The following is a 19,550-nucleotide window of genomic DNA, read 5'->3' on the forward strand; positions in this document are numbered from 1 at the left end:
AGCACATCAATGTTTCCACTTTACATATTCAATGAAGCTATGGCAACCGTAGTCATGACGATCAGCCACAACAAAAGCTGCACTCAAAATGAGGCTCCAAAAAAAACAACTTTTGACAATAATTTATTATAATTTGTCATTGTTGTTTTGAGCTGTTGTGAAAGCGCAATATAATAAAGATGAATCAAATGAAGTATTTTCAACCTTTTAATTGAAGTAAAAAAACTACAAAGCATCAAGGCAAGCTACATTTTTTTTGTCATCAGTGCTTCAACAGCCATAACAAATCCCTTCAATGTAAATTGTAAAATTATCCAAGGACGTCTTGATTGATTGCAACCTTTTCAGCGCTGTACGACTCGAAATTACGACGTCCCATCGGGCTGCCCGCATCCGCTCATTTCAATCAAAGCTAATTAAGTTGACAAGGTACATTTGAGTATTTAAAAAAAAAAAAAAAAACATCCTACGTAATTTATTTTGCTGGAAAATGGGAATATTTTATTCTGGATTTTACGCCTTGCCGGAAATGTCGGATTCAGTGCCTGAGGCGGGAAAGTGTGTCGGAAGTGAGGGTCCGACGCGACTGGACGCAGGTGCTCCGTGCGTCACGCTTTCTAGGAGGAGGGTCGCTTCCGCTTGTCTAAAATGGCCGCTAGGATGTGCGGGGTGTGAGGTTTGCATCAGCTCAAAGTGTGGAAACACAGATGTGCTTTCACACTTTCACACACAATAAAATAAGATTGCTCGTGTGCGTGTGTTCGTGCGTGTGTGTGATGATGTCTGGGTCATGGTGAAGGTGGAATTTGATAGGGGATGGAGGCGTGGGGATTTAAAGCATTTTTTTCTAGCTTTGCTGGTCACTAAAATAAAACAAAACGATACTCCACCAGGGCATGCTTTAAAAGGAAAGGGAAATCATCACATTTATTGACAACAGTGCAAATCAACATTCATTTTTTTTTTTTTTTTAATGACAAAGCTATACTTTTTGGTTTAAAAGGGAACATCTATTTGGTGGTCTTCTTATTCTGTTCTTGGAAAAAGTCGTTGCAGGCAACGGTGAGCGCAGCCACCAGCACAACAAACTCATTGAAGTCCACCTCGTTGTCTTTGTTGGAGTCCAGGTCACTCATGATCTTCTCCACCAGCAGTGGGTCCTTCTGCGACTGAAAATAAATAAATAAATACATAAATAAATTACACCATGCTCAAGAACTTGAAGATGTGTCATTTACAACGGTACCTTTTATTTACAACTGCCAGCTAAGGGCAAACTCATCTTAACTTCTTTTCACAATAAGCAGCACTTCCAGTTGAAGTTTCACTGTCACTGTTACTATTAAATTATACGTGTGTATTTAAAACAACCACGGAGCTTAGCGTTTCAGTCTCGTAGCTTAATGCTAACACTAAAAAGCATCTATGTTTTACTGCCATAAACCTTTAAGCAATGCACTGAACACTAATAGTGAAGCAACACATTTGGACAGACAATATAACAGTTCTCACGGTCATATATGCTTTACTCTCGAACAAGTGCTGTACTGATGAGCTGTGAGAGAAGTTGAGATGTGTAAAAAAAGTTCAACAGATTTTTTCTTTAATTTTCCAGAGTAACATTTTTTGAATTCTATTTGAATTTAAAATAAGTATTTAACTAAATACAATAAATGTATTTAAATATATTAAAATATGTATTTTGAGTTAAAAATAAAGCTAAATTCAAATATGAACTACTATTGAAGACATTAGAATATTTTTTATTCAATAAGAATACATTATAGTTGAATACATTTTTACTGTTTTCAATTCAGTCAAATTGAAAAAAAATAATACTAATCGCTCTAAGCTTTCACTGCTTTTATGATTTAAATGCAATGAAACAAGACTATCCCTGCACTCAAGGTCTGCAATCAGATTCAATTGCCACCCACGGGGCTATGATGACATCATGGCAGCATCTATATTTGGAAGTGACGGGGGCCCCGGTTGACACTGATGACGCGCCAGCAGCTGAGGCCTTCGCTTCCATTCACATGCAGGACGATAACAAGAAACTAAAAATAATAATAAACATGTCTGTGACAGCAAATTTCCAGATGACCGTCTCAATCACCGAAAGTGCTATTTGGTATCACGTGGGCTCAGGGGGGCTTTATCTTCAACAACTGGACAACCCCCGCTGTCTACTACATATCCCATTGGTGATGGACAAGGTCAAAAGATGCCTTCATCGTTTCCTGTATACAGTCGCTCTCTGAAACATGATCATGAGGCTGTCCTTTTGGCAATTCACACCTCCCCAAAGCACGATATAATAAAGATGAGGTGACTCCGTGAATGAAGTGAAGAGAAAAAGCGCGACGACGGGTCAAAGGCTTACCGTGAGGAAGTCCGTGAGCTCGGTGTGCAGCAGCTGCTTGAGCTCGCCCTTGTTCAGCTTATACTTGTCTCCGTCATGGCCCGAGTAGTTGTAAAAGACGGCGATCAGCGCGTCCATGGCGCCCTCCAGCTGACTCGGCATCTTGCTGGCCCAAATAAGCAGAAGATGAAGAAGAGGAGTAGTCCTACCTGGGAGTGGAGGTGTTCAGGTGTGACGGCTGACTTGTTTGTCAGGAAGGGAACCACAAATGGGGAGAGTTGGCGTTGACAGCTGCAGGGGTCCGCCCGACGGGGTAATTAATTCCACAGGCGAGAGCATCCATGGCGACCATCTTCCTTTCCAGCCGCGTGCTTGGAAAACAAAACAATTGCTAATGTGACCTTGCCTCCACTCCCCCCCGAAGGGTGCGAGAGAGCCTACACACCGCCTTCTCCATCTCTGTGTTCAATCATTCCGTGCTCTCCCATGTGATTTGGGGGTTGATATTGCAATGATCGCAGGATGTGAGCTGAGTCACACAGGTGAGTCCCTGGAGGATTTGAACCCTCTCAGAGAATCAAGGTTCCTCAGTCTGTATTAAACAGAATACCATGAGTGCTTTGGCGGGAATCACTGGAAAGACGACAGACTCTGATTAGTTAACAGACTCGCCGAGAAACACATTTGGATGGGGAGGTTTACTGACTTGAGTTTTAGGAATGAGTAGAAAAAAAGAATCGGACGAGTCCAGTTCGCGGCCTCACTGGAAAACTCATTTAACGGACTTGTAAGGAAACACTGTTGATTCGGACAATTCAGTTTACAGAATAGCTTGAAAGAGAATAGACTCAGATCACTTGACTCAATGACTTTGTTTGTTTTCTTGCTCTGAAGCCAGGTTTATTTTTTAACCATGGTGAGTTTCATCCTTTTCTAATTTTCCTGACTTAACAGCCGCCAACCAGAATAGCAGCCAGCCCCTAAAGAGGAGCCCCGCAGGACATTTTTTCTTCCACTCGCAGCCGCAGCAGGTTTCCATTTGTTAGACTTGACGAAACTCTTGCAGCAGCAGGAGCCGAGCATCATTAAATGATTGTTATTGTCATGTCGCTGAGATAAATTGAAATAGTGGTTCAACAGATCAGCAGTTTATTTATGGGCTGCTTGACGGACTGTACTCTGTGGCATCCGCGAGGTTGTTGCAAAGATAACACAACATCCTCAATGTGACTTTGTCCCTCAAGAGAGTATGCGAGTGTGGTATATAATGTGTGACAGGCATTAAAGTATGATAATGTTTATAGTCTATGGTATATTGCAGACTATGTGAATAAACATATTGACACGTATTCATACACACACCAACTGTGTATATGGATGGATGGATGGATGGATGGACAGATTCAGACACCACTGTGTTGAGTTCTACTGCTCTCTACAGGCCCTTTGGAGACAACACAATGGGCCGGCCATTTAACCTCAAATTTAAAATCATCTACTCATCCATCCATCCATTTTCTAATCGACTTATCCTCACAAGGCTTACGGGCATGCTCGAGCAGTAGGCGGGGCACACCCTGAACTGGTTGCCAGCAACGGAACATGCAAATTACGCATAGAAAGGACGGAGCCGGAATCGAACCCTGGACCTCTGCATTGTGAGGGGGGCGTGCTAACCAGTCGTCCACAATGCCAGCCTTTAAAATAATATTTTCCATAAATAATTGAAATTAAAAGAAAAGTGTGTTTGAAAATTGTGCCCCCCCCCAAAAAAACACCCAGCAGTTTCCTTGGCAACCACAATGCAGAGTAAGGGAAGGAAGTAACGACAAGGACAATTACGTCAGACACTAAGGAAATGACACAAAACAAGAATTATGACACCTCATTAATCATGCAAAAAATAAATAAATCATGCAAAATTTTCGCAATATAACAAGACAAAAAAAGCTCACAATGGACGTACAATGGGAGGAAGTGGGATTGACTTCCCTTTTGAAAGCCTCAAATGAGCATTTTTGTGGTGTGTGTGTGTGTCCTTGTGTGAGACATATTAACCCACTTCCACACTACAAGATACACGTTTGACGTTTGGTCATGCTCTGACCTTTTCTTTAGTTCACCCGGTTCAAGTTTAGTAGCAATCGGACAAAAATCTTGAGGACAAGTGTGACCACTGGAAATGGCCAAAATGACATTAAAACAAGATATTTAAACCTCAATGGCAGACTTGCTTTGCTCCAGATTTGGCTTCGGGTGCTTTTTTGTGTACATCTATTACATTTCAAAATCTCTTGGACAAGTTTGTCTTTGAGGTAGCCCCGGAAATGGCGAAAATGACCCTAAATGAGCTACCTTGATCCAAAATGGCGGACTTCCTGTGTCCTTTCAAGCAGGGCTTCTTGAGACTAGAAAAAAAAAAGATAGAATAGTAGATACATTAGATAAAAATAGATAGAAATGTGTATTGAATTTCTAAATATCTGCAACAAGTTTGTCTTGCAAATAATAATAATAATACATTTTATTTGAAAGCGCTTTTCATCACACTCAACGACACTTTACAAGAGCTTAAAACACAGGATAAAAATGTGCACTTATACAAGCATACATAATTTACAAATGACCAAATTAACCATCAATTACATAATTTTGCCGTAATGAAAAAATAAAGCAACTGCTCGTTTTTGGGAGAGCAAACGGACGACTAAACGGGGAAAAATGAGAGCGTCTACGGGTCCCGAGTGCTGGCTACCATCCTTGTGCCCATGAAAAGGGGTCTTTACAGAGCGCCCTTTTTTTTTAAAGCGGAGATGGGGAGGGGGGTTTGGGGTGCACGGTAGGTGGGGCTTGAATATACATAAAAAGCTTTAGCCAGTCGGACCGTCCAAGTTGGCACAGCCTCACCAGACGATTTGCCGTGAATGTTCTTTCCAGCCGAGGTGGTTTCATTCCGGATGTCAGGGGCGAGCAACGTGACTGCGGGCCCCCCCGGGTCCAGTTTGGTCCTTCAGCCGGCCTGGGACTACCTTCGCCAGAACCACCACAACCTCCTGAGGAGCCCATTGTTCCCCGTGGCACTCTCTGTCTCCACTTACTTCCTCTTGGTTGGGGTCTACACGGCGCTGGACCTGCTGGCACCCGCCTGGCCCGGCGTCAACCGCTACCGGCTGCACCCGGACAGACCCGTCACCTGGCCGGGCATTGGGACCACGCTGGGTGTCACCGCCTACAACCACATGCTCTACATCTTCCCTGCCGCTGTCGGCCAGTGGCTGTGGAGGCCACCCACCCCACTGCCTCCCCAGGCGCCCACCCTTTGGGAGTTCTCCCTGGGGATCCTGGGCTGCATGCTGATCTTCGACTTCCAGTATTACCTCTGGCACCTGCTGCACCACCGCGTCCCATGGCTTTACCGCACCTTCCACGCAGTGCACCATGAGTACCGGCGCCCATTTAGCCTGGTCACGCAATACCTGTCTGGCTGGGAGCTGGTCAGCGTGGGCTTCTGGGCCACAGTGGATCCAGTTCTGCTGCGGTGTCACTGCCTCACCACGTGGGGCTTCATGGTCGTCAACGTCTACGTGTCCACAGAGGACCACTGCGGCTATGACTTCCCGTGGTCCATGCACAACTTGGTGCCCTTCGGCCTCTGGGGGGGCGCCCCAAAGCATGACGCCCACCACCGGTGGCCCGCCACCAACTTTGCGCCTTTTTTCTCCCACTGGGACCAGCTGGGGGGCACCCACATGGTGCCGCCCACCAGCGGGCACGGCTCCGATGGTGATCCGAAGGACTAATGAATCACTTTTGTACCTTCTCCTGACCCAGAATGTTCCCTTTCCTGTCTGCTCTTCTATATTGTTTCGATTTTATGACTTTCTGGTCAAATGTGACGTTGTAGACCGTGATGCACCGTTTTCAACTACTCCACTACTCTTCTTTTGTTGTTGTTATTATGGCGATCTCTCAGGTCTGTTTCCATACACGGGGAACAAAAACTAAATAAAATAAAATAAAACAAATAAGTGCACTTACTTTACAGCTGTGTCTTTTCAATGAGCGAATCTCAGCGGGGTGGCATGTTGTGTGTGATCTCGGCCACGCTTGCTCATTCTCTTTCCTCGCCGGCTCCCCGTCGTGCATGAATGGTGGTCTTTTAGCAGCAGTCCCGGGTCAGGGCGCACGGCTTGCAATACTAATGGCTCTGCGGCTGCGCTTGAAAGGAGTTTTCATTTAAAGTGCAAGTGAGCTAAATATGTATGTTGCATGTAAAAAGAATATAGATCCAAGTTCAAATTTTTTGGTGATATAAAACTTATTTTCCACCATTGATGTGATCTACAGCCTGTCAATGGAATTGAAAGAACAAAAAGAAAAAAAATGTTTGTTTGTTTTTTTAACCGTACTTAATGATACAATAAAAATGTATTGCGCTGAAGATGCATTTTCGGGGTGTAGGGTTTAGCTAGCGACTGCAAACTGCTTGCTACAGTGGGAGAAATGGACCTACCTGTAAGTAAGTAGCAATTGTGACATCACTGATGCAAACAAAGGCGCCCAAAGTTTTTATCAAGTTGCTTCGAGGCAATTTATATCCCGAGCCAAATCGTGTCACTCCACCAGTTTTCAGCCACACCTTAAAAAAGGAAGCTGAAATGCTGAAAAACACTTAAATGCTATATCTCCACAAATCAGTGCTACATAGTTCTGAGTCTGCAACTCTTCAGCATTTATCTTACACGTCATGCGTTGAGAAACAAATGTTCTTTAAAGCGCTTGGTGACAGCTGCAGCAGTTGTGTAAAATGCATTCTATTGTATTGTATAAACCTCTTGACTTCCCTTCACAGGGTTTTAAAAACAATAACCATTAAAGCAGCAAATGAAAGCAAGTTTGAATCCTGGCTTGGCCCTGCATTCCCGGTGACGCTCTCTCCTTTGTGGCTCATCACAAGGGATGGCCAAAACCGGTTTGTCGTGGTTTGCGCTTTATGAGCGGTATGTCTGTTGCAAGAGGGTCATGTTTATTTTAGCAGCAAAGACGCCTCGAGCGGACCCGTCACAGCCGCCCACCATCACACCCAAGAAGCTTTTAAAATCAGCAAAACAGGAAGTTAAGTAAAAACTCGCAGGAGAGGAACTACGTCCATACATCGACGCAGGTGGAAAAGGACAGTTGGCATTTACGAGAAGCTCAGGGCCATATAGCCGCTTGTTACGACACCAAAAATATGCAACTGTATACGAGAAGTAGAACCGCATCCACATTTGCGTTAAACATCCAGTTCGGTACACACAGTACTTCAGCACTGTCGTTCAAAGCTTTGTTATAGGGGGCTGTTGTCAAGGGAAACAGGCAGCGCACAGACCCAAAATAGGGGTAGGAGCCTTTATGCAGGTAACCAAAACCTGCAGAACCACCTTGAGATTTAAATCGTCGCTCTAAAATGGATAATTTGTCTCATCCGCTTCAACACATTGGGAAGACTTTTGCCACCTGTGCTCTTTCATAATTGGGAGTGTCCTCCTGCTTTTTCTGCAAAATCAATCTCAAACAGCTCCTTTGTTGTGAAGTAAAGCTCACAGTAACCTCTGCCCTAGAATATGCAGGATAGAAATACGACACCTCAAGATGACACTGCTCAGAGGTCATATGTGCGAGAGTGAATCACTAACCTGCTTTGCACACACGGCGATTGATTTCTGTCACCCTGTCACATCCGTTCAGACTCTGGTTGACACCAAAGTTGCTGGAAAAAGAAAGAAAGAAAATATAAGTGTATACACACACACATATATATATATGGCTATTTTACCTTTCTTTTTTAAACTTTTTTTCCTTCAGGTCAAAGGTGGACTGTCAAGAGTGCGTCTTGCATGGCTTTGGTTTGTGTTGTTAGTTTAAAGTTAATCATCTCCTCACTTTCTTCTTATCTGCTGAGGTGAGGGGAGGGGGGGTTCACTTGTAAGACATAAAACTAGGAACACATTAAGAAATATGGATGCAAGATTTTTGTCTGCTTGCGCAGGTTTAATGTGACTCACAAACAAAACAGCAGTGAAGAACAAAAGAACACTTCGGCAACAATCATTTACCTCTGACAAACAGTTGGCCTGACCCAGGTAGGGTTTCATCACGGACCCTGGAGGTGGGGGCAGGGTGTTTCTGTGGGGGGGAGGGGATGCTTTTTGACATTATTCTATAACAATTCGCAAAACTGGGATGGTGTGGGTGGTGAACCCGCCAATGAATCAGATTAAAAAAATATTTTGTAGTATTCAACACATGTGAGATGCAGGCATTATTTTTGTCCACTTGGGGTTGACATCTTCGCGATCGACTGTAGTATCTGTGACTTTGCGTGTCTTTAATGGACTCTTTCCTTCTGGCTCGTCGCCATTGCACCATCTGATGTCAACAGATGCACGTTCGACTGCAGTAACATGAGTCCGTGTGGAAAAATGATGCCTGCAAAGCTTTGATGCAGAGATTTTGCTTCACTGATTTTTATCATTAAATTATCGACTACTTTGATAAATCGTCACGGTCCTAAAGGAAACCTGTTGGTAAAATCGGTTGTGACGAAAATGAGGGGATTGAAACTGATCGTCCGGGGTTGACATTAATACTGTAGCTTACCACTCGTGCAGCAAAGCAAGTCTGTGGCTTTTGAAGCTTTAGGTCAGCAAAGAACACTTTTCTCGATTGAACAGTTTCTTATCTGGGAAGGACAAGACTGGGCCGGCCATGGGGAAAGCTGCATTTCAGGAATACCGGTCTGGCAGTGTCACCATGCGGCTTGCAGTCATTGAAAAGAACGGTCAGCTTTTTGTTTTTCTGTATTTATTTACAAAATGATGTAACACAAAATGAGGTTAAAAATACTTTGAAAGTCTTTCGTGGAAATTGCCAGTCTGGCCGTACGGAGTAGTACCAAAAGCAGCTTGCATTTCATTAAAAGTCCACCCTTGGCAGAGGTACCCGTTTGTCTGTCCGACCGTCCGTCCACTTGCCTGCTAGCACGAGCTGCTCTGGGTGGTCCCCGTGTCCGACACGTATGACTTGCTCTTCCTGGAGTACTTCATGGAGCTGAAGGACACTCGCATGCGTTCCACCGCCCGGCTGCTGCGGCACAGCAGCGTGTTCTTGACGTGCTGGCGGAAATCGTCGGACACAAAGTAGTAGATAAAGGGGTCCAGTACGCTGTTGAGGCTGGCCAGGCACAGCGTGGTGATATAGAAAGCGTAGCCGTTGTCCACCACCCCTTTCTTGAGCAGCGAGTAATGCAACACAAGCATGACATTGCTGGGGATGAAGCACACCAGGAAGGTGAGCAGCACGAGCATGATCAGCAGCACCGCCCTCCGCCGGTTCTTAGCCGCCGCGCTGTTATCCATTCCGCGGCCTAGTGTCCGCAGAAGCAGAATGTAGGCCACCGTGATGATGACACAGGGCACCAGGAACACCACAGTGCCCATCAGGATGAAGTAGAAGTAAGGCAGGCGGACGGACTCAAAGGGCTTCTTAATGTCCAGGATGACGCTGACGTCATGGCAGGTGGTGATGGCGGGCTCGCGCAGCCTAGCCGTGTGCTGGTACAAGTAGAGCGGCGTGGTGGTGAGCCAGATAAAAATCCAGATGGCCACGCACACGCCCACCGCCACCTTGTTGTTCTTGCGTTGTTTTGAAAGCGGGTGCGCCACCACCCAGTAGCGCTGCACGCTGAGGCAAGCGATGAATAAAATAGAGCAGTACATGTTCCCATAGAAGAAGCCCACCAGGACCTTGCACAGCCCCTCGCCGTACGTCCAGTCGTTGCCGGCCAGGTGGTAGGCGATCTTGAGCGGCACCCAGATGACAAAGAGCAGGTCGGCCAGAGCCAGGTTGGCCATGTAGATGGACGACGGGTGCTTCTTCTTCGTGCGGAAAAGGAACACCCAGACAGCCATGGCGTTGGCAGGCAAGCCCACAACAAACACCACAATGTAAACGATTGGCAGGAAGATGGTGGTCAGGCCGCTCTGTAGGGTCTCCATGGTGGCACGGTCCACCACCACCAGCTCCGAGGACTCGGGGTCTCTTCTGCCAAAGAAGCCACGGCCACCCACTGGGAAATAAATAAATAAATCAAACACGACAAAACTACGACTGCCATTCATAATCGATTCATCAGCATGTCAATAGGGTTCTCCTTAACATGTTAGCATTAAGCGAGGCCGATGTAAAGGTACCGCTGCACTGTGACAGCAACATCTGGCACAGTAACACGCTAAGCTAAAATTAAACACATACCTGCTCTGTGTTTAATTTGGCCATTTATAACTAAAGGCCCATGTTTGAAAATTTGAGCGTTGTAAACCATTTTTTAAGAACCCGGTCTTTTTTTGTTTTTTTTAACTACATGACATTGTTGCAATTGCAGAGAAACTGCAAAAAATAATAATTGACCCCTTCCGGGGATGATTGCATCACTTAAAAGGGAGAGGATCAGGTGTATGAGGCTCATCAATAGTACAGTATTAGTTCTAAATGACACGCAAGCACAAACTGATGTGACATCACATGTACGCAAACCAAATATGGGCATGAGAGCTTTATACAAATGCTAAGTCGTTAAGTTCTTTTGGTATTTACAGTATAAACAGAAAGATGTTAACAGCAAAAGAGACGCTGAAACACACTTTCAGCTTTGCTAATAACAGAGGATGGTTTAAAAAACTGTTCATTGTAAAGTAGTGCAGCATGAAGTGTATACAGTAGTAACATGGTAACAAAAAACACTTTTTACCCACCAATCTTCAAATGTTCCAAATCTGCTCAAGCAATAAACATGAAACACTATTTTGTAACCCAACATTTCCAATAGAAAACCACAACACATTAAGGAGCAGGGAATGCCAACAAGAATGGAGAGGACTAAGGGCATACTGTACTCAAATGTTATAAATCTGCTAAATAAATACATACATTTTTAATCGAATTTTTTTCCCAGGTAGCCATGTTGAGACTGTGGAGTAGAACAAGTCCAACTTTGCCTGTATTGGTATGATCACTAGATGACTCAGGTTCTCATATTTGTATTTAATTCTACTTTCATAAATGTGAGCTTTTTACAAGTGTATATAGCACCCAATTATTTGTTTTAATCGAACAATTTCAAAACTTTGCATTTTAAAGCCCAAAGTCGGTTAAATTAAATTCGCATTGGCTCATCCGATCGTTCAAACTCCCGGGGGTTAATATTTGGTTGTATTCAAATTGTGGGCAAGTCAGACGAGCCTCGTCGAAACCACAATATTTTCCCACACGACAAGTCCCAACTCGGAGGTGACAGAGGCCGAGGTTGGAGCACTGAACTCGGTCAAAAGTTGATGTATCGATGATCAGTTAGTGGATTGTTTTTGTTTTTGGTCAACACAGTCATTTTAATCACCGAATTGCATATCTGGGTGAATCAAGACTAACCGAGTAATGAAAAAAATTACCTGCGCCATCCGCGAACCAAAACTGACACAGGACGATCAAAGAGAGTGCCAAAAAGTGAGCTGGGTCCATTTTTTTTCTTTCTATTCAATTCAGTTGCGTCCACTCGCTCGGTTCTCTTAACGTTCGACTTTCGGCTCCTTGCTGTATCTGCGCCCAGAAAGTACGTATTTTAACATAAACAGCCACCCACTCGTCCACCCCGGTACCATCTAAACTCAGCGACCACGCCCCGAGACTACCTGCGAGGCATGGCCTGCGCGTCTTTGTGACGTCAGAGAGTCGTTTTTTTTCCACTTCAACTCACAGAGCAGACAACAAAAACACACACATATATATATATATATATATATGTTTAAAGGTATGTAAAAAATATTAATATAAAATATATCTAACTTCACAAACTTCTTCAAACACGACAGGGAGTTTATAACATGTATAAAAATCATACAAAGAAGATATTGCGCAGACCAATGATAAAGTTTGCAGTCATGATATGTTTTCATAGGTTTTCATTTGGTACAAACAGACAATGTAGAAAAGCATTTATTTATACCTGTATAGACACAAAAGAATCTAAAGAGGTTGCTTTGTTATGCATAAATTTTGATCTATGCTAAAATATCTTGCTTAAATAATACAGGTTATTAAGTAGAATTGTGAAAGGGTAGTTATATTCTAAACAATAATACCAAATAAAACATGTTTCAGGAGTAAGGAGATGTGGGGATGAATGCTATCTATAATAAATCGTGTCAGATTACACCACGACTGTTTTGTGTCTGAAGAAAACCAGAACAAATCGACTAACATTTCTCATAATTCACTCCAAAAACGTCTCTTATGTCTTTCTTTAATTTGCGTCTGTAAATTGTGTTTGCGTTGTTGCGTCCTTGTTTTGAAGGACAGTGTAAATCCTACTCTACTGCCATTGTCTACGTGGAGGGATTAGCCTCAAAATTATTCACCCAAATGTGTCCACGAATAGGAGCTGTGTGAGTTGAGATCCACTCTTCACCATACATGCAGATGATTGCCATTCATCCTCAAATAATCCATTTTTAATCAAATCTCCAGATGATACCGTTTTGACAACATTGCTGAATAATTCAACAGGGCATGGGCATGCATTGTGACATGTTAAAAACAATGCTCGGAAATAAACACCAACCAACACCTGAAGAATGACAGTCTGATTTGAAGTATATTTAAAATCCACAATTTATTTAATTTCACAGTGTACAATTTCAAACAAAAACGATCGACAATAGCAATAGTACACATAGTCGCCACTAAAAAAAAAAAAATAATAACATTTCAATGTTCAGATGTGCATAGTGTTTGTCCCTCCCCACCTGTTTTGGGGTCCCGGTCTGTTATAGAGGTTCTTAGACTGATGCACAGACAATAATAACCCCAACATGCATGTTTTAGGGATGCAAAAGGAAACCTGAGTAACCTGACAAAACCTTAAACATGTATTCTTTGTACCTATGAGAGGAGACAGCGAATTATATTCTGGACTGGTCATCACATTCAAATCTATGGCCAATTTAGGGTCTACATTGAATATTTTGGGAATGTGAGAGGAAGCTTCAAACCTAAGAACGATGAGGCAAATGTGCTTACCAACCAGTGGTACTTTTGTGCTGCCCTATTTAGAAAAGTAACAACTCAACTCAGTCTGTTATCCGGAGAGGATTGGAACACCGGCTAGCACTGCGAGCTGCCTGTGTTTCCACCTGAGTCGGACATGTAGGTGTTGCTCTTCTTCGAGAACTTGAGCGCGCTGAAGGACACGCGCATCCTCTCCACCGTTCGCTGGCTCCGGCACAGGAACGTGTTCTTGACGTGCTGGCGGAAGTCGTCCGATATGTAGTAGTAGACGAAGGGGTCGATGCAGCTGTTGAGGCTGGCCAGGCACAGCGTGGAGATATAGAAGCCATAGAGGTTGTTGGGTACCTCATTTAGGAGCAACACATAGTGCACCAGGAGCATGATGTTACTGGGCGCAAAGCACACCATGAACATCAGCAGCACCGTGATGATCAGCACCACCGCCTTGCGCCGTTTCTTGGACACGGTTTCGTCCATCGTCATGCTGCTGCGCAGTGCTCGCAGCATCAGCACATTGGAGATGGCACACACGGTGGCTGGCCCCACAAAGCCCACTGAGCCCATGGTGAGGAAGTAGCCTGCTGCCATCTTCTTCTGGCTGGGCCGGGTGACGTCATGGCAGGTGAGTATGTTCAGGTTGACCACGCGCACCTCCTGGTCATACAGGTAGAGCGGCACAGTGAGCAGCCATACCGTCGCCCAGATGGCCGCTGAAGACACGTAGGCTACTGTGTTTTCACGCCGGCGCTGCGCTAGCGGGTGAACCACAGCCCAGTAGCGCTGCACGCTGATGCAGGCGATAAAAGCCATGGAGCAGTACATGTTCCCATAGAAGAAGCCCACCAGGACTTTGCACAGCCCTTCACCGTATGTCCAGTTGTTGAGGTTGAAGTGATAGGCGATCTTCAACGGCACCCAGATGACAAAGAGCAGGTCGGCTAGAGCCAGGTTGGCCATGTAGATGGACGACGGGTGCTTCTTTTTTGTGCGGAAAAGGAACACCCAGACAGCCATGGCGTTGGCAGGCAGGCCCACAATAAACACTACAATGTAAACGATTGGCAGGAAGATGGTGGTGAGGCCGCTGCTCAGGACCGATTCGGCATGCAGGCTCAACAAAATCCCGCCGGTTGTCTCAGTGCCGGTGAAACCTCGCAAGTCCTCTGTGCAGAGAAAGTAGCTGGGATTTAATAAGAAAGTCAAGTGACGGGGCTTAGATTTTAAGGAGAATCACCAAACAAATATTTAGTCGTATAAGACCTGAAGTAGTATTTCCAACCCAGGACAATTCGGCCAATTCTGGTGAACCATTGAACCACTAATAGATCATAAATAAAACATTGCTTCTGTGTTGCATGGAGTTCCTGATTTTATTTTTACATTAGTGGTTGTCAGAGAAACTGATTTGTTTTACATTTGTTATTGTATTGTTGACACTGTGTGGGTCGACAGAACAAAATTGCGCTATCTACTGTGAGGCACTTCCCCAAAAGGAGATTTTCCGGAAGTTACACGGACGTCAGAGTGAAGCGCCACTTCATGTCACATGACAGCACACACAACACTCACCCTCACCTCCACGTTCGACCTGCATTCATCACTTACCCAGCAATAAAAACTCCATACAGTACTTCTACAAAACCTACTATATTCCACCCCATGATTAAAGACATGAATACGACATGTGTTCTCTTCGTATGTGTGCTTTCTGGACCACTTCAACGGCCGAAATTGTTCCGCTCTCCAAAGGTAAATAAAACGAACTCACCTGTGTCACACGAGCCAGGATGTAGAAAACGAAGGAAAACGACAACGAGCACAAGTCGTCCATCCCGCGCAGTCATAGCGGCGTCGTATTTTAAGTTTATTTGTTAAATAAAACAAATAATACACGAAAACAACGACGTCGCCGTGGGTGGTGGTGGAAGTGATGTCGGCGGGAGTGGCAATTTGCGTTTGCCCTGTCTTAAGTCTCCGCCTAGCGAAGAGCTGGGCTTCACACCTTGGTGACGTCACGGTGAAACATGACCGCGCGGTGCCATTTGTGGTCATACTGCCACTACTAATCATTCAAACAACGACAAACACGTTATTCCGTCAACTTTTTTTTAACCAATCACACACAAATCTATCCATCTATCTATACTTAATCTGTCTAATACTCTCAATTATAATATTATCAAGTCAAGTAAACAATTAACCCGTGATATAAATGACAAAACAAAATGTTTGAATGTGGGCAAAACCTTTCCTCTGTCGCCATCTAGTGGATAAAACAAGAAGAGTCTGTGGCTTGATGGAGATGGAATTCTCATGACGGTCAACAGGGGAAAGCAAAAGCACTTGCTAGCAGCATGAAAAGCCTGCTGGTTTATCTGTGCAGGATAAGAGTGTGGTATCATTGCCAAAGAGGTTCAAAAGTGGTTTGAAACAAGTTTATTTAACAAAGATAGTGTAATGGAAGATATCAGTTAACAAAGTGAGCAAATATACACGTAACACGTACAAATATGGATTTAGCTAAACATTACAATGTAACAGCTTAAATAGTTGTAGTGTGCAAAATGAAAAGTCCATTGTGCTTAAATGCTTAATATTATTTCACATTTATGTGGTAAAAATAGAAATAATTGGGACAAACTACATTCCCACCAAAGAAATCAAAGAAGGTTCCTGTGGACCATCACAGGCGGCAGTAAAAACAAGACCAAAGCTTTTAGCAAAAATAACAGCCATGAATGCAACCGGGACATGAATTAATTGTCGGAAACCCTCCTGTTGTTTGATTTCTTTTTGTTTTATCGGCAAGTAGCCATCCAGTCGAGGGTGAGCCACAGTATATAGCCCACCCCAAAAAGTTGCAGAAGTACATTTAGATCCTAATTCCTGAAATTGAAACACACTTCTGAAGGAGACCTAAAAAATTCTGGTAGGAGTAGTTATCTAATGAAATACGTTATGTACATCAGACCCCACCACAAAGGTTCCTGAATCTATTTGTTAAATGATTCATTCAGATGATGCTGTGGTAGAAATGTAGTCAGTGGTCTTGGATCAGTCATCAAACCAGAAGTTTCTTGTACAGTCCACCATGGCTCCCTTGCAAGGAATCCTTTTTGGCAAACACGACGTTTCGCTCTGAGCTTTCCATGCGGCTAGACTTCAAGATAGTCCTGCTGCTGGACCTGTAAGAGTCCGATGAGCTGGTGCTGAAGCTCGTGGCTATTTTCTGACACCTCAGCACCCCGACGAGCTCTCGCTGGCACTGGGATGAACCGAAGCAGTAGAGCACCGGGTCCAGCAGACAGTTGAGGCTCCCCAAACACAAAAAGACCAGATAGGCGACGTACGTGCCCTCGGGGGCATCACCGGCCTGGTACACCCCATCGTGGAGCTGTGTGTAGTGGACCAAGAGCAGACAGTTTGTGGGTGCAAAGCACAACAAGAAGATCACCAGCACTGTCAGCGCCATCACCAGGGCCCTGGTTCTCCGACGGGAGCTTCCGGAAACGCCGTGAGGGGACCGGCTCAAGGACCAGATCACACGGATGTAAGAGATTGTAGTGACCAGCAGTGGGACGACGAAGAGGGCGACACACAGGGCAATGAAGTACTTCCCGTAGAGCCCAACCACCTCACCCACTGGCCGGACATCATGGCAGGTGGTGATGTCCAGCTCTTTCAGGTAGAACGTCTGCTCGGAGACGACCAAGGGTACAGTGCCAGCTAGTGACATGACCCACATGGCAATGCAGGCTAGGACGGCGTTGCGGGGGCTCCTCCACGTCAGCGAGTCAATTGGGTACACGACGGCTAGGAGACGGTCCACACTGATGCAGGCCACCAGGAGGACCGAGCAGTACATGTTCCAATAGAAAGCGGCAGTGACCGCACGGCACAGGGACTCGCCGAATACCCAGTTGTTCCTGGAGAAGTGGTATGCCGCCTTGAAGGGCAGGAGGACGGCGAAGAGCAGGTCGGCACACGCCAGGTTGAGCATGTAGATGGCCGCAGGTTTCTTGGGTCGGATCCGACGCGAGAAGGCCAGAGTGGCGCAGGCGTTGATGGGCACGGCGAGTAGGCACACCATGGCGTAGAATGATGGGATGATCACTGTGGAAAGGTGGCCCGTCAGGAAGCTGCGTACCTCCTCTGAGATGGCAGTCACGTTGCTGACTCGCAAGCTGCCTCTGACCCTCGGGGTTCTGTTCACCCTCCGGTCCACTTCGAGACCATATACATCCTCCAAGGCGAACGGTTCATCGGTGAAGGAGGCATCAAAGTAGGAGAACATTCGTCCTGTGGCGGTTTCTGGACACAAGTATTTTGTTAATATAGCCTTTAGTTGATTAGCATGTTAGTATATGCTAACAAATACTAAGAGATGCTACTCTTTTAATAAAACAATTGTAATAGTACAGTATCATTAAAAAAATGTATTCTTTGATCCATCCATCCAAACCGCTTATTCTCACGAGGGTCGTGGGGGTGCTGCGTGTGGGAGGAAACCGGAGGCCCGGGATAAAATCCACGAAAGCACGGGGAGAACATGTAAACCCCAAACAAGAAGGCAGGATGCCGGAATCGAACCCGAGACCTCTGCACTGTGAAACGGACATACCAGTCGCCCACCGTGTTGCCTATTTATATTTTTTCTTTTATTGTAATCCATGTTCCACTGAATTACATAAACGTGAAATACCATCATGAGCCAGTACATTTGTTCCTAAAACCCTACCCTACCTCTCATAAGTTTCTGATTTAAAAAAAAAACATTTCAATATGCTAATTAGGAATAAAGAAATTGAAAAAAAGAATTACAATTCAGATTTTAAAGAATTGTTACTAGCATCACCGAGCATCTGCTAGTTCCAAATCATCAATGAAGTCTTTGAACTTTATGGAACGTCAAAGATGTGACTCAACCGGCTGTAAAGCGGAGTGGTGACGTCAGCCCATGGTACAACGGTTATCATAATTCCCAAAGATACTTACACATACGACATAACGAACAAAAATGATTTTTGTTTTGATCGCTTAGTAACGGTAACTTTATTATCTTTGTCATTAAAATCACAGACGCATGAAACTTACTATTGTGGTGGGCTGCCAATCCGGCGCATGCGCTCACGGCAAGCAGCAGCAGCAGGACGGGTAGCGTTGATCGAGACATTTGGCTGCTCCAGCAATCGAATACAAGGACGAAGAACAGAATAAAAAGTATCTCGAAGAGTCTGCCGATGTAGTGTGCTGCGGCTGCTGCTGCTCTGCGTTCTCAGGATGTTCTGATGGTTCCTCCCACCCCAAAAGTGGGCCCGATTTGCGACCAGTCAGCGGCGAGCGGAACGACATTCCATGGGAGATGACGTCACGTTTCCAGTCACCCCTGCAGCCGGATAACAGCCAGGAGTTCGATGACCGAATTGGAGACTAGACGTAGTCCGAATGTCCAAAAAGACAACAGAAGCAGCACATTACAAAACGTATTCATTTTCTGTAATTTAAAGATGTTTTATATCCCCAGATATTATTATCATTATTGTTAATATTATTTTGCAAGGCAGCTTTAATTATATGGCACAATTCATACATGACGTCACAGTGTGTAAAAGTACAACTTGAAAGCATAAACGAACAAAAAGATATTTAAAAGCAAAGTAAATAAAATTTTAAAAGTAGCTTCCTTAAAAAATACTGAAAGAATGTTCAGTGCAAGAGTAAGTTTTTGGAAAACATCATTTTTAAAAAATGCTTTGAAAGACCTCAATCATAGTCAAAACTACTATTCTCAAAAGACTGTTTGACCTTCCAACTTCTGTGTGGACGTACCGCAATTCCAAAATGAATGCATTTAAAATGAACACCGAAAGCCAACACAAAGTATAGTTTGCATCAAAATGTTTGACACATTTTATAGACAACAAAGATCAGCAAAGGAGGTTAAGTGAGGTGTTGGTGAGTCAAATCTGTGGGAGTCCACATCCAAAATGAAGTTCCTTGGCACAGTGCCAGTCACAAAAAGATTCATTGGTTTTACTTTCCGCTGTTATCCCTTCGCTGTCGACATCGTCCAGTCAGATTT

General features: G+C 44.5%; 5 protein-coding genes across 18 annotated transcripts; 1 reads left to right on the forward strand and 4 right to left on the reverse strand.

Annotated features, from left to right (window-relative positions):
• Positions 1-194: 194 nt before the first annotated feature.
• s100z (S100 calcium binding protein Z) lies at positions 195-2,956 on the reverse strand. 3 transcript variants are annotated; one of them, XM_086134428.1, is made up of 4 exons: positions 2,811-2,956; positions 2,609-2,736; positions 2,387-2,527; positions 195-1,169 (listed from the first exon to the last, which is right to left on the reverse strand). In XM_086134428.1, the coding sequence occupies exons 1-4, from the start codon at positions 2,851-2,853 to the stop codon at positions 1,011-1,013; spliced, it is 471 nt and encodes a 156-aa protein (XP_085990554.1). In that variant the 5' UTR covers positions 2,854-2,956; the 3' UTR covers positions 195-1,010. The 3 variants fall into 3 exon arrangements, with proteins under 3 accessions (XP_085990554.1, XP_085990555.1, XP_085990556.1); XM_086134429.1 differs by lacking the exon at positions 2,811-2,956 and having other exon boundaries at positions 2,609-2,727; XM_086134430.1 differs by lacking the exons at positions 2,609-2,736; positions 2,811-2,956.
• f2rl1.2 (coagulation factor II (thrombin) receptor-like 1, tandem duplicate 2) lies at positions 2,445-12,078 on the reverse strand. Of its 11 annotated transcripts, none has more exons than XM_086134423.1 (9): positions 11,854-12,078; positions 9,008-10,475; positions 8,464-8,533; positions 8,184-8,304; positions 8,044-8,117; positions 6,879-7,004; positions 6,404-6,578; positions 4,721-4,773; positions 2,445-2,736 (listed from the first exon to the last, which is right to left on the reverse strand). In XM_086134423.1, the coding sequence occupies exons 1-2, from the start codon at positions 11,921-11,923 to the stop codon at positions 9,385-9,387; spliced, it is 1,161 nt and encodes a 386-aa protein (XP_085990549.1). In that variant the 5' UTR covers positions 11,924-12,078; the 3' UTR covers positions 2,445-2,736; positions 4,721-4,773; positions 6,404-6,578; positions 6,879-7,004; positions 8,044-8,117; positions 8,184-8,304; positions 8,464-8,533; positions 9,008-9,384. The 11 variants fall into 11 exon arrangements, with proteins under 11 accessions (XP_085990549.1, XP_085990547.1, XP_085990545.1 ...); XM_086134421.1 differs by having other exon boundaries at positions 6,404-6,583; XM_086134419.1 differs by having other exon boundaries at positions 2,445-2,527; positions 2,609-2,736; positions 6,404-7,004.
• On the forward strand, positions 5,290-6,282 carry LOC147191672 (cholesterol 25-hydroxylase-like protein 2). The gene has a single exon (XM_086134427.1). The coding sequence runs from the start codon at positions 5,290-5,292 to the stop codon at positions 6,163-6,165; it is 876 nt and encodes a 291-aa protein (XP_085990553.1). The 3' UTR covers positions 6,166-6,282.
• Positions 12,079-13,054: 976 nt separating the features above from the next.
• f2rl1.1 (coagulation factor II (thrombin) receptor-like 1, tandem duplicate 1) lies at positions 13,055-15,416 on the reverse strand. Of its 2 annotated transcripts, none has more exons than XM_086135961.1 (2): positions 15,237-15,416; positions 13,055-14,631 (listed from the first exon to the last, which is right to left on the reverse strand). In XM_086135961.1, the coding sequence occupies exons 1-2, from the start codon at positions 15,310-15,312 to the stop codon at positions 13,565-13,567; spliced, it is 1,143 nt and encodes a 380-aa protein (XP_085992087.1). In that variant the 5' UTR covers positions 15,313-15,416; the 3' UTR covers positions 13,055-13,564. The 2 variants fall into 2 exon arrangements, with proteins under 2 accessions (XP_085992087.1, XP_085992088.1); XM_086135962.1 differs by having other exon boundaries at positions 13,055-14,648; positions 15,237-15,325.
• Positions 15,417-15,889: 473 nt separating this feature from the next.
• Positions 15,890-18,789, reverse strand: LOC147191674 (proteinase-activated receptor 1-like). The gene is made up of 2 exons (XM_086135949.1): positions 18,563-18,789; positions 15,890-17,779 (listed from the first exon to the last, which is right to left on the reverse strand). Exons 1-2 carry the CDS (start codon positions 18,639-18,641, stop codon positions 16,530-16,532), a joined length of 1,329 nt encoding a protein of 442 aa, XP_085992075.1. The 5' UTR covers positions 18,642-18,789; the 3' UTR covers positions 15,890-16,529.
• Positions 18,790-19,550: the final 761 nt, after the last annotated feature.

The sequence above is a fragment of the Hippocampus guttulatus genome, chromosome 17 (assembly GCF_054856545.1).
Source record: "Hippocampus guttulatus isolate MCC_2025c chromosome 17, RoL_Hgut_1.0, whole genome shotgun sequence".
NCBI classification, from domain to species: domain Eukaryota; kingdom Metazoa; phylum Chordata; class Actinopteri; order Syngnathiformes; family Syngnathidae; genus Hippocampus; species Hippocampus guttulatus.